At 41.3% G+C, this 13,313-nt stretch overlaps 1 protein-coding gene across 1 annotated transcript in view; it reads left to right on the forward strand.

Annotated features, from left to right (window-relative positions):
• ADAMTS3 (ADAM metallopeptidase with thrombospondin type 1 motif 3) overlaps positions 1-13,313 on the forward strand; it is a 142,157-nt gene that overhangs the window by 91,575 nt on the left and 37,269 nt on the right. Inside the window, exon 11 of the mRNA XM_084286119.1 lies at positions 12,346-12,545. Coding sequence (XP_084142245.1) covers positions 12,346-12,545 — 200 coding nt within the window. The remainder of the gene's footprint in view (positions 1-12,345; positions 12,546-13,313) is intronic.

Raw genomic sequence — 13,313 nt, forward strand, 5'->3', positions numbered from 1 at the left:
TGTCACTGATACAGGTTGTCAAGCAGTCTGCCTCTAACTCTTTGGTACAGGTCTGCAGATATCGTTATCCCATGATCACTTTGATTTGTTAGCTTTTTTCTATATATAGAATAAGTCTTTATAGTAACAGTGAAGGGGTAAGTTGAAGCTAAAACAATTTATCCATTAATCATCAGGCTATTTGGATAGCTTTAATGTCGCCATTAGACAAACCAGGCAGCAGTCATCTGTTGATGGGCAGTGCGTTGTCACAGCTAAAACCAAGCTAAAAATAAGGTCAAGAGCAGATGAGCCAGGGCAAGGCCAGACAAGTCCTGAGGTCCGTGTTAAGCTAATGCAGAGCTGTGATCTCGTGTTAGTGCTGGCAAGGCAAGGTGCTAATGTATTCCCTAGGCCACAGGGCTATACAGAAAGTAGGCTGTGGATTTTTAGCATTACTTCTCCTCTTTGCTGAGGTAGTGGATATGGAGAGTGTCTTTACTGTGCTCTTAAGCATCTGATTGCCAAAGCAGAAGCCAACGGTCCTTGAGCAAAGACTGGCAGCATGTTCACATTGAGCTCAGTTTGATTCTGAGACTTATGCGGCATTTTTTTAACAGCATTTTGCTAAACCCTGAGGTATCTGAGTAGACTTCTATTTCACATCCCAGTGCACCTGTGGCACTTTATTTTTTATTTTTTTGCAAGTCGGAGAGCCTGCATAGTGCTGTGTGTGTGTGTCTTTGTGGTATTTTCTAACAGCAGATTCAGAGTGGTGACAGCTGTTTTTACTTAAAGCTGTAAAATGTATTGAAGGAGTTTCCAGCATGCGTAAATACCAAAACAGTTTATATCATGTCAGGACTATGGAAGGAAGGCCTTTTGAGAAATGATCTCATAGGCATTCTTTGGTGCAGATCTGGCACATGCCATGGACCTCATTCTTTTCTAAAAACAACTCCTGTCTTTCAAGTTGGCATGCCTCAGATGTATGCCTCCTGCTTGCTTTACATGAACCAGACTCACTCTGGCTCTGCAAGCTAAAGGCTACAGGTTTATTCCATAACTTTTACATCCAATTATTTACGATAGCACTGTGCCTGCCAGCACCCCTCACCCACAAATGTTTTCTAGCTGCTTCTTATCTTAGTATGATTGTAAGTGCTACAGCCTCACAATGACATTTGCATTTCTAGCAACACTTCTTTTATGCTTTCTAAGTCCCATGGCATAGCAAGTTCACAGATGAATCTAAAATTGCTTTCACCAGGAATCATCTGAACACAGAACTGTTGCAATGTTAGCATATCAAGCGTAAGCTTGCTCTAGCAAACTCACACCATCTGGTTCTAGAGTACTCACTACTGGAGAAAGTTCTTCTTTTGATTTTGGTATTACCAGTTTCTGGTCACAGGACAGAAAACAAACAGTTAAAAATTGACTCAAACTGAGACATACTTAATTATAGCTTCCTTAATCCCATTTAATTTCTAGCTTTGTTTTGTGTATATTTGCTGTCAGGTAAGGATAACCTACATTTCTAGCAAACCCTTGTGCCAAGTAGGGAGTTGATGACAAGAAAATTAGGGGGTAAAATTCTAACAGATTGCATTGGAAGATGTATCCCAAGCTGGCTCTAAACAAATTCAAATATATACAGAATTTGGTGGTTCTGCATGGCCTCCTAAGTGTGCTGCTGGCATCAATCTGTCAAGTAAACAAGTGCTAAGAAACATTTTCACTGATGGTATGATTCCTGTTGTGTCAGGGCAATGCTGACTCTGCAGAGCTTACAAGGAATATAGTGCAGGAAATCTTCCTTCCTTCCTGGAATTCTGAAACTAGATTTACTAAGGTACCAAAGAAGCAAGTATTTTATGGAGTCAGTCAGCACTTTCATTTCCGTTTCTCTTTGAAGTCTAACAATAAAGTAAGATGATAATTTGTGTTTGTGGCCCATTGAGCTCATGCAGTTAATGAATAATTCTGCAACCCAGAGATTCAGACCTGCCTTTAATTCCCATTTGTTTGTAATTCTCTGAGCCATTGTCACTCTAAGGATCCCACTGAAGAGGGTATAAACAGAGCTGGTGCTCCAAGGGGCAGCTCACTTAGTCATCAGAGGAAGTTGGAAGATAACCAGAATGAATATGAATTCACAGGATTTTTTTCTCTTTTTTCCTTAGTTCCTCACTGTGGTTAATGTACTGTGCAAGTGGAGTTGTGTATGAACCTATTAGCTGCTATTTTTATTTCAGAGGATAGTTCTTCAGACTAGGGTCACCATTAGCTTGGAAGTGTAAGCAGTCGTCCTGTAGGCTGGGAGGTCTTTCTTCCATTTTGTTGATGTTTCTTTCTCCGAGACTTCCCCTAGGCTCTCCTCACTCCTAAGAGCTCTAAATTACCTATCACTCCATTTTTGTTAAGAAATGCCCTAGCATCTTTCTCCTCTGCTAATGGTCCACAAATGCCAATTCCATTTCCTGTCATGCAATCTGAAGATCTGAGTATTATCAAACTCAGAACAATTGTTTCCAGCATGTACTCTTGAATGAGTACTCTTGTTGCTTCTGTTTCAAAAAGCTTGCTGTCAGGATTTTTCAGTTCTGCTAGCTTGCTTTACAAGATGTGACATCTATCAACAAACCTTGCTTGTCACATTGTTAGATGCTCACTTTGATACATACAAGGTGTATAACATACAGTAGAAAGAACAGCTGATGCATGGTCATTTCTTTAATTTTGCTTTCCTCTGCCTTCATTTTCTTGGCATCTTGTTGGCAATGTTACTGAGTTTTTCTTCTTAATTCTTTAACTCCTAAATATCTTCAGTTAATATTTAAGCACTGTATTATTTAGTCTGTAAAGTGATACCTATGGTTTTGTAGGTTTTTGGTATTTTCAGGCTATTTTTGTGTTTGTGCTGTGTGACCAGCTTTTTATTTTCACCATCCCTTTGGATACCCTCATATGAAGATTATCTTATGTAAATATATTTCCAGTACCTCTTGGCTCTGTTAGGCTTTGGGATGCAAATAAATTCACATTCTTTTTAAGAGATAAGTATTTTGTAATTTGTATTTTTTGTATTTGCCTTTCCCTGGGTTTTTACTTCACTTTTGAATTTAATATAATTTCAGTCAAAAAGTAGCCAAAAAGCCTGGAGGAATTATGTGTTTAAAGATTCTGGGCTATATTTACTATAGGGCCGCAGCTCTCACCTGCTGATTTTTGTGCACAGATCTTTACACCTATCACAGTGCAGACAATAAGACCATGACCGTTGCAAGTTGAGCATTTCAAGCCATTTTTTTTAATTGAAAAGGTTCTCACCTTGGTGGTCCCACAGGAGCTCTGTTTTCTTCACTATCCTCTACGTCTTGGTGCCTCTCAGACTTGGTCTGTCATTCATGCACAAATCGACCTCCGATGAAGAAAAATCCCATTGCTCTTCTAAGACTTTTCAGCACCTGTCTCTCTTCCCAGCCATGTCTAACGTGGTGCTGACAGCAGCTCTGAAAAGCAGGAAACAGTGGAAATCTCACCCATGTACCTTCTTAGCCTGATGATCTGAGAGTGCCTGGCAATTATGACCATTTCATGTTTATTTGGGTAGGACTTAAAAAAGCCAGATAAATACCTAGCTCCCACTGCAACTTGTTTTAGATGCCTTTGAACACCTGCCTGAACAGTACTATTCAGAATTGACTGAACGTGGTATGAGCTTCCCATTGGTTTTGTTGGGTGGTTGACAGAGCAGCACAACTGGGAGTCACATCCAGGTAATTTTCAGATAGCTTGCTTTTCTACTAGGCCCATCGGTCTTCTTCCAACAAATTTACAGAAGTCTTCAGAGAAGAGGAGGAATGACTTGTGCTTTGTTCTGCATTGTTTTTTTTTTTTTTTAAATGTTCGAGCAATGATTATGTCTCCCTTAAGAAAAAGGTTAAATCTGGTTCTCTCTGCTCCGTACCTCCGCACTATGTTTCTGCAGTAATAGAACTGCTTTTGTTTAAGTGTTATCAAAATTTAATCAACAGTATTTATTGTGACATAACATAGAGGGACACCCTGCAGGGTGTCCATTGGCTTCTAGAAGCACATACGCTACCATGTAGTTCTTTTGTCTGGCTTGCTTGGTAATACTTGTTGCAGATACAAACTCTCGCTTTAGCTGAGCCCCCCAAAAACAAACAAGCAAAAGTTTTGGCAACAATTAAGCAGTGAAGAGTAGCAACAAACTTGCACACACATTCCAAAAAGACAATAACAAAATTAAGGAACTGGCTCTCTGTCAAGTTTGCAAGTCCCAGTGTTTGCGTTTTGTGTGGGAAGGGGGGTTCAGGGCAGTGATGCTTACAGATGGGCTCTTTGCATGTGAAAAGAATGGTTGTGATATTGTTAGAAAGTCATTCTAACTCTTCTAGAGTAATAGGTGATTTCATGCAACTCTTCAAGAAAAGGTAAGGGAGCGTGGTTAACTTGATAGAACTTTTTTTGAAGGACCTAATAAATCAAAGCACACAACTTTCAGCACATCCCAGAATCTCATGAGAACATCCTTCCATAATATTTTCCACATGACAATCTGGGTGGTTTCTTTTGCAAGCACTGATCCCTATTAAATGGAGTATAGCAGCAGTGCCACAAAAAATAAAATAATTTTTACATAGTTCCTGGGGAAATAAGTTAGAAATCATAATTATTTTGGAACCAGCATTTGACCCAAGTGACGATTCTTTTGTTCCCTGGCTTTTCAAAAGGCAAACTTCAAGATAAGCCTTAACAAGCAGAAAAATCATGGGCTTTCATAGATTGACTGAAGTGCATATATTGTTATAAATTGTTATAAATAAGCAGCCTGCTGTTTCTCATGGTAATTATTTGGTAAACTTTCTGCAGAAGCCAGCTGGTATTCTTGTATTCCCAGATGAGCCATCACCTCCTGGTATCTCTTGTTCCCTGTCTAAAGCATCAGGTCTTTGGAAGGTACCAACATCTTAGATTTTTCTGTAGAGGTAGTTGGTAGGGAACAAACCAAGTAGTCAGCGAAGTGTGTTTTGCAACTGTTAAAAATCCACTGTAATACTTGAAATTCTTCTAAATCAGACTGAGTTTCACTGGTGCATTTAAATGGGAGCTGAGCTTTTGTATAAACCAAGTTGCTGAAGACAATCTGTTGTACATGCAGCATAGCTGAAATCTAGATAAAATCTCAGTCTTTAATAGGTTTGAAGCTACTGAATAACTTTTTCATGACAACTTTTTTATGTCTTGAAGGCACTCGTGTCTGAGTGCTGTATAGACCCCTGGAAAAAGACAACTGATGTGTAAATAATTGGAAATAACATTAGGTACAGGGGTTATATATATGGAAGACGTCTCAGAAATGGGTAACAAAAGAACAAGAGGCAAGAAGCACAAGCTGGAACACAGGAAATCAGAGTAGATATTATGAAAAAATTGTTCCCTGGGAGGGTGGTTCCCTGGATCAGGGCCCAGAGAGGTGCTGGAACCTCCATCCACCAAGAGTTTCAAAACTGCCTGGATGAGTCTCTGGGCAGCCTGCTGGAACTGTGAATTTGTCCCTGCTTTGAGCAACAGGCTGGACGGAGTGGCCTCCAGAGGGCCTTTCCAACCTGAGCTTTTCAATCATCAGATCTCCCTCTTACTGACCTCGCTCTAAGATCAAGATGGTGAAAGGTTATCTTCATCTTGTTTCTTCAGTGATCAAGCCCTGGTTTTACCTTTGTTTGTTTGTTTGTTTTTGACATGTTGGTCAAAGATACTGAAGGCCTTCCCTCAAAGTCAGCCAGAAGCTGTAGCTGTTTTTGTCCTTCCTGCAGACGCACCGAAGTTCAACAGAGAAAAATAATGCACTTGACTAAGCTCTGTAGCAGCCTGAAAGATTCGAGCATTGAGACAGGGAAAAAGGGTCAGAGAAAAAATTAAGTGTGAATGCCTGTCTCCACCCTGCTAGCAAAGGTTTTGAGAGCTGAAGGAAATACAGAGTTTCAAGAAACTCTAACTAGGGGAGAAAGCAATCATGCAAATATTAAGGGCTGTTGTCCAGCCCTTAACAAGTAGAAAAATGTGCAATGGCTACTTAATGCAACTTTAGAAATGATATTATGAGTTGGCCTGGTTTCCTTTCTTTGAAAATAGCATAATGAATGGATGTTTTTTTGTTGTTGCTGTTGCTACAGAATACAGCTGTCTTGGGGGACATTTTATGTGTTAACACACCTGTTAAGAAGGGATATACATTGATCCCAATTTGTTCCAAACTGATTTCTTATTATTTTCATTATGAATTTGTGGAGCCTCCTATACTCTGCTGCCAAGTGTATTTTCAGGAAAAGGTAAATTAGACAAGCGAGTGCTTGCTTCTCCTAAATTTGTCAGTAGGTTGTAATATTTTGGCAGAAAGAAATTCAAACTTATGGCTGACTCCATGACATCGTCCTGCTCCTAGAGTCTAAATGTGTGGCCCACATACCTGCTGTGCAGCAGTGGGTGTGGGGACACAATGGGAGCTCACACACTGGCCTTACACACAATTTTACCAGTGTGCCCTGACGTACAGCTCTCCTCCTCTGGCACCACTGCTGGGCCTTCACCAAACTCAGAAGAACCTCACTGAGATGTTTGCAGGACCCCGATCTCTCCGTTGCATCTTCACTCATACTTCCTTTCTCTCCTTAGATCTCATCTATGTTGATCACTGTTTTCATGCTTAGGATCCTCACTGAAATGCAATTCTTTCTTCTCTGCTCATTCTCTTTTCCTTTTAAAAGCACTGCTATTAATACTAAGCATTAAACCTATGCCTAAATGGTGTAGGTCACTGTTAAGTTATGACAGTCTTGCCCACTCAATCTGACCATGTCCAGCTCAAGCTTTCTTTCTCTTGCCTCAGCTAGCTGAGGTCTCTAGTACTGGTTCAAAATGAGTGAAGTGTTGGTATGTCACACTCAGCTCAACTTCACCAAGCGAAATGTGTGTGATTCCAGCTGTGTCTTGTTATTCCTTAAACAAGTATATATAAGGAACGTATGTACACAGATACGTAAAAGAAATGCTGCTGATTTCAGTGGCATTGCCAGGCAGTGCAAGTATCATAGAATTCAGCCCACATATTTTAAAGTATAAAATAATATTGTAAGAACCTTCCATTTGAAAAACTCTTCGGGTTCTCTTTAGGTATAGAGAGGTTTGACTGATAACAGCATTCATTAAATTGGACTTGGGCAGATCACAGCTTTAATTAATATAGTAGGGACACAGCTATAGTTTCACTCTTCTAAGTTATGCTCTAGGAAAAAGTGAACAGTTTCTTTCTGTGACCCAGAATATATGTTATTTTCAATATGGGAGAGCATTCAGGAGGGGTACAGTTGAGCCTGACTTGACGTAGGTGTTTATGTTAAGTGTTCGGTGTTTCTGAAAGAGGATCTGGAAGGGAGGCAGACTTCACTGGTCTGCAAAGGAGTTGTCTTTTTGAACACACCCATCTGGGATCAAAGAGAGGCTCTGTAGATATATGTGTGCTTGACAGAAACTTACCTTCTGATTCCAGCAGCATGGTTCCAAGTCTCTAGAGGTGGCACAAGGTGAGGCTAGCAGCCGCGGTTTTCAATAAAATGCGATGACAAAGCATGTGGGGGTGATTCCCTTCTGGTGTGTTCTTGTTCCATTTCCACTACTTCATTCGCTACATCCACAGAACTCCTCCTGCCTTTTCTTGGCAGAGAAACCCCAGCTGGACTGGAGAAAGATGTCATTCTTTGCTCTCCTCATTTTTGCTGCATGATGCATGGTAGACAGGCTTTGATGTGTCCTGTGGAAAAAATAAAATAAAATAAAAATGCACACCTGCACATGTGCATACAATCTTGTATGTTTTGTCTTGCTACCCAAATGTTTACGTAACCATTTCACTTGGTGAAAGAGCATGGACTAATCTTTTCCTGACAGGTAAAGTCATGAAGTAAAAGACGCAGGTGACTAGCAGAATAAAAAAAGGAAGAGATAATGAACCAGCTAATTCCAGAATGAGATTAGGAAGGATTAGTCTGTCTAGCACAAATCTGCAAACAAACAGACTAGTTTCCTCTGTGCGTAACAAAGAATTGCCATCCAGCAACAGCCCTGCCTCCTCAGTGTGCTAGACAATGCATTCAAAGCTGCCCGGTAGGCTTTGTAGATTAACCTGCAGAGGACCTTTGTCTTCAAATGATTAATCTAAATAACTCATTTCAGTAAGAATTGCTGTGATCTCTTCCCACTCCCCGCTCATCGTAATAAGGGGGGTTATTTCTCCCACTTCACTGTGTCTGAATTACCTGCTCTGTGCTCTGGAAGAGTTTTGTTAGGAAAGATTTATTTCTGCGTTAGCTGTTGACAGCAGCTCCTAAGGGCAGGTGGGGAGGGGGGGGGGGGTCCAAAGGCACTCCCCTAGCACTTGGCTAGCAAATCTACCGGGCTACGCTACGTGTTAACTGTTTTATCTCAATGCCAAAACCACCCCTGGTTAGATCTATGCAGATGATGTGCTCCCTGCAGTGTAGCTATCTTTTGTGTTTGTGGAGAAGGGGTTAGAAAGGAAAGAGGTGGTTGTGTTTGCTATTTATTGCAGTACTGATGGGGGCTCTGTGAAAGCTTTGCTGAGCCACAGACAACAATCTTGTTTCTGCATTAATCAAGATTTGTGCAAGAAGCCTTCAGGCTGAACTCTGCCCTTGAATTGCCAGTACTTGTTAGTACCTACAGAAAGAACTGAATGGAGAATGCTGAGGTCTTCCCTGGCTGTAGCAATCATACTGCAGAGTAAACAGCTCTATTAACATTTTTCCATAATGTTTCCTCCTCCTGAAGCTTTCATAATGACATTTACATCAAAATTTTTCAAAGAACTGTGAATCAGAGGGGCTGTGGCCTTCTAAAAAAGTCACCTTTCCAATGTAGGGAAGCTCTCAGTAATACTGAGAGGAGATAAAAGATGGTTTTCACTAAAACTTTACTGCAAACACAGGTTTTGGCTTTGTCACGGGTCTCATTTGGCACAATGCAATGCACAGACCAAATGTGAATAACTTGGACAACCTTTCTGCTTTCTGTAGAGCAGATCAGACACAAAAATGTGATGTGTTTGTCTGCGTCCACCTGCCTGGGAGGTTCCAAATTACATGCGTATGTTTTGTATTTCTAAGAATAACAGTGCCGTCTCCTGAACAGGACATATCTGAGGACACTTTCTGTGCTGCTCACAAAGGATGTCTAGTGACCCTCCTTCCCTTTGTGTCTGCTATAGCTTTTTAGAATTAGCCAGAATGAATGATCCAATTACGGTAAAACACTTCCTGTTGATTGGGGTATTTCAAACAGTCTTCAGTCCCACGCAAAGCTTCACCAAGTCTGAGAGCTCTTTTAAAATTTCCACAAGTGCACTAGTACTCAGCTGAATCATGAATAACAGAGTAGATTTAATGAGTGGGTTATGGGAACACAGGCATCTTCTCACTTTGTGCTGTCGCCCTCGTGTCATGCCATCATCCTATTTGCCTTTACAGTCTCTACAGTGTTTGGCAACAGATGCAGGTTGCAGCATTTGTAAACAGGGCTATCCTTAGTATGTATAAACTGGGTTTTTATCTGGTTGTTTAACTCTTAAGTCACTGGAGTGCTAGACTATGGAAACTAGGCAAACGAGAGAACAGATAAATCACTTTTACTAGCCGGGGTTTTTCAGAGAGGGTACAGCACTTTAAAGTGAGCATGTTCAGGGAGATGACTTATGAAATCAGTGAACCATAGAATATCCCAAGCTGCAAGGAACCCACAAGGATCATTGATTCCAGCTCCTGGCTCCATGCAGGACCACCCAAAAATCAGACCATGTGTTTGAGAGTGTTGTCGAAATGCTTTTTGAACTCCAGCAGGCTCGGTGCTGTGACCAATTCCCTGGGGAGCCTGTTCCAACGCCCGACCACCCTCTCAGTGAAGAATCTTTTCCAGCCTTGCTTCCCAGCACAGATGTGAGGAATGGCAGCTCAGAGGATGAGGCTAATTAATTATTGGCTGATAAGTAGCTCAGATCAGCTTTAAAGCTGGCAGTTGTTGTGCTTCGTTAGCAGTTCTCTGTTAAGGAGTACTGGACAACCGAGCGTCAGGAGTAGTAGACAAAAAGTTAAAAACCAGTTAGCACCAGAAAAAAATGTAGAGAGTGTGGGTACTGCTTGATATCCAGAAAAGCCCTGGTGCATTTCATGGAAAATGCTGCATGCCAGGGTGAGTGAAATGGTGTTTGTTGGTTGGTTGTTTTTACCACAGCCCAGTTAGAGGGAGACTGGGGTCTTCAATACAAAGAAGTATGCAAGTTGCATTTTAGGGGGCAGGAGGCTCAGTGCTTCAAAACGTGTCTGGTACTTTTTTTTCCCCCAAATCTGGACCAAAGAAGGTCAATAGATTTCTTCCTAGAGTGAGTTTATTTTTTCTTGCTTTGTTAGGATTGCACATGAAAAAATTCTCTGGATACGTATATGGAAAATGTTGGCATATTAAGTGTACCTTCTGTGTGCACCAAGTAGCTCCATGTTAGAGTGTAGGGGGGGAGAAATCCTTTCTGGCTCCTCCTGCCCACTCACACGTACACAAAAAAGAGATTCTCCTCTTTCTTTGAACCACAAAACCACCTATTTAGTAAGGGAAGTGACAGCCAATCCCAAGGTGCTGCACAGCGCAGATAGTTGGTTCTTTCTGAAGTGATCTCAAGCTATTCCATTCATGCTGCGGGTGTAGTGATATGATGACATTGCTGGTATATTTCCGTTGGACACTGCGCTCCACAGCTTTGCCAGCTGCAGCAATTTTTAGAATTGGAGCTTGTCTATGAATTTCCCACTTGTGTGCTATCACAGGGTTTGCATTCTTGAGTGTGTGAGGACTTGTGGTTGAATTGTAAAGCTGTTTGCAGACCCGGTCTCTCACCCACAGTGACGGGCTAAGCTTCTGAAAACAACTGGGGACAACCTTGCTATTTGATGTGGGGTTTGGGGAGAGTTATTTATGTGTTGCTGTGAACCACTGTGGTACCTGGGAGGGAGAGGCTGCCCAGCTAATTGAGCTGGCTGTTGAATCTGCTCAGGATGAATTACAAATTTCATCGTGGCCACCCAGCACATTTTGCAACATTGGCCCTGGTCCAGCTGTCCTTCCATAAGCAAAACCTGCATGCAGTTTACTGGGAGCCTTGCTGGAAAGCGTGTGAAGGTCTACTTCACATACTTGCAACCTTGCCTTTCATCAGCTCCAGTGTAGAGAAATAGGGCTTGAAAGCTGTGCCATCATTTGGGGAAATGCCCCCTTCTGATACAAGTCAATGTTAGTGGACAGCAAAACCTTCTTCTCCTTTCAGTGTTTTTGAAGCTAGTTGCTTTTGCAGGGTTCATAAAGCTGTAAGATCTCTGTGTGTTTAAGGGCTGGATTGTCTGTTTCTCCTGAATGGAAGACCTGGGGGAACGGTGATGCTTTCTGACTCTGTCGCAGAGCCAGAGACTCAAGAATAATGCAACTCCTAGTGAGGACTGCAGTATTTAGCTAAAGATTTGCAATGTAAGATGTTCCAAACAGACATCTTTATTGTTGTTTATTGCCTAGAGCCTGTTGATGTGTTGGCTTGGTTTTTGGAAGAATTAAGCAGCCTACAGCTGTGACTTTTTCCTGACAAAAATCCATGATAATGTTTTGCTGTATTGTGCTGAGGGGAAGAAATAGCTTTTGAGTCTTCAGATACAAGAAACTAAATATATCCCCTTAAAAGCCAATTCAAAATTATTCATCTTAACTCTGCCCATTGATCCACGTCTTCAAGGGATTCTTCTTATATTCACGGGATAGGATTTTCAAACATCTACTTTTTAAAACACTATTAGAAAGAAAAAAAAAAGAAAAAAGAAAAAAAAAAGATAAATTCTTGCTTAGATGTTTGAGGGATTGGGTGTGAGGACGCTAAGGCCACAAGTTAAGTATTGCACAGGCACTCTAACACATGCCTGATGTGTTGCAGAAAAGGAAGGGAGAAATTCTGGGTTAGGAAGTAAAGCATGTGGTCTAACTTGTACTTAAGGATGGTTTTTATGCTGGAAATGAACTGTGCAGTAAATTATAGAACCATATGGTGATTGATATTTTTCATTGTGTCTCTGATGATTTCCCCTACCTGTAAGCACCTAGAATAATCTCTCCTCTTCCAACTTCCTGATCTATTTTTCCAAAGTGGTGACTGTAGAGGCGAGGATGTTATACGGGGGGATGTTTCTGAAGTGGAATTGGAGTAGATGTTTATATCTTGCTATTTCATTGTAGAGTCTCTTCTTGGGGGCCTTGGAGACCTGAGTTCCCTGTACAGCAGTGTAGAGCAGCAACTGAATGAAACCCTGAGACGACGCAGGCATGCAGGAGATGACGACTACAACATTGAGGTGCTGCTAGGTGTGGACGACTCTGTCGTCCGGTTCCATGGCAAAGAACATGTTCAAAACTACCTCCTCACCCTCATGAACATAGTGAGTATCTTCCACAGTGCTGCACTGTTTGTTTTGAAATGTTAAAGGCTTTTTAAAATTCTTGCAGGAATATCCAGGAGACCATGCTTGATACCTATATAAAGATGATAAATTTGTCTGCTCTTGGATTTGCTTCTTTCTTCTCAAGATGCTCATCAGTTTTCTAGGGCACATTCTAGGATAATTCCAAGAATTTGTCAACTTTGACCCTCAGTGAAAGCAGAGTCCTTTGTACATCTTACAGAGTCACACGGAATAATTCCACTAACCCATACACTTAAACCACGACAACTCAAGGTGTGCAAACAGACTCTCTTTAAGCTAAAGCTTGATGAGTTCTGTGAGACTTATTAGTATGTATCCTTTTAACATGTAATGTGCTGTGTCACATTCTCCTTCCTTCATAAAATTTGATTATACAAAACTAAAGAGGGCAGGTACTAACAGTTCTGTTGATGCTTTTGGCAGAAGAGGTTTGGTTAAAAAAAAGGAGGGTCATTTAAGAACAGAAACATGCCCATATCCTCTCCCAAACCTCAAGTCCAAACAGAAAAATGTCTGGTTCGTTGGATGATGGCAGATATTGTCCCATACATGAGGCATAGAATTGCCACTCCCAATAAAAGGTTTTGGTTGATAGATGCCCTCTGGGTGATGTGAGCTCATACTGGCCAAAATTCTCTGTGTTTTTGAGTGCGCTTGGAAGGAGTTCATGATAGTGATTAAACTGGTACGCTCTTGGCTTCTACAAGCTTAGTTAACTCCTGT

This window comes from Netta rufina (genome assembly GCF_964035555.1).
Source record: "Netta rufina genome assembly, chromosome: 4".
Taxonomy (NCBI): Eukaryota; Metazoa; Chordata; class Aves; order Anseriformes; family Anatidae; genus Netta; species Netta rufina.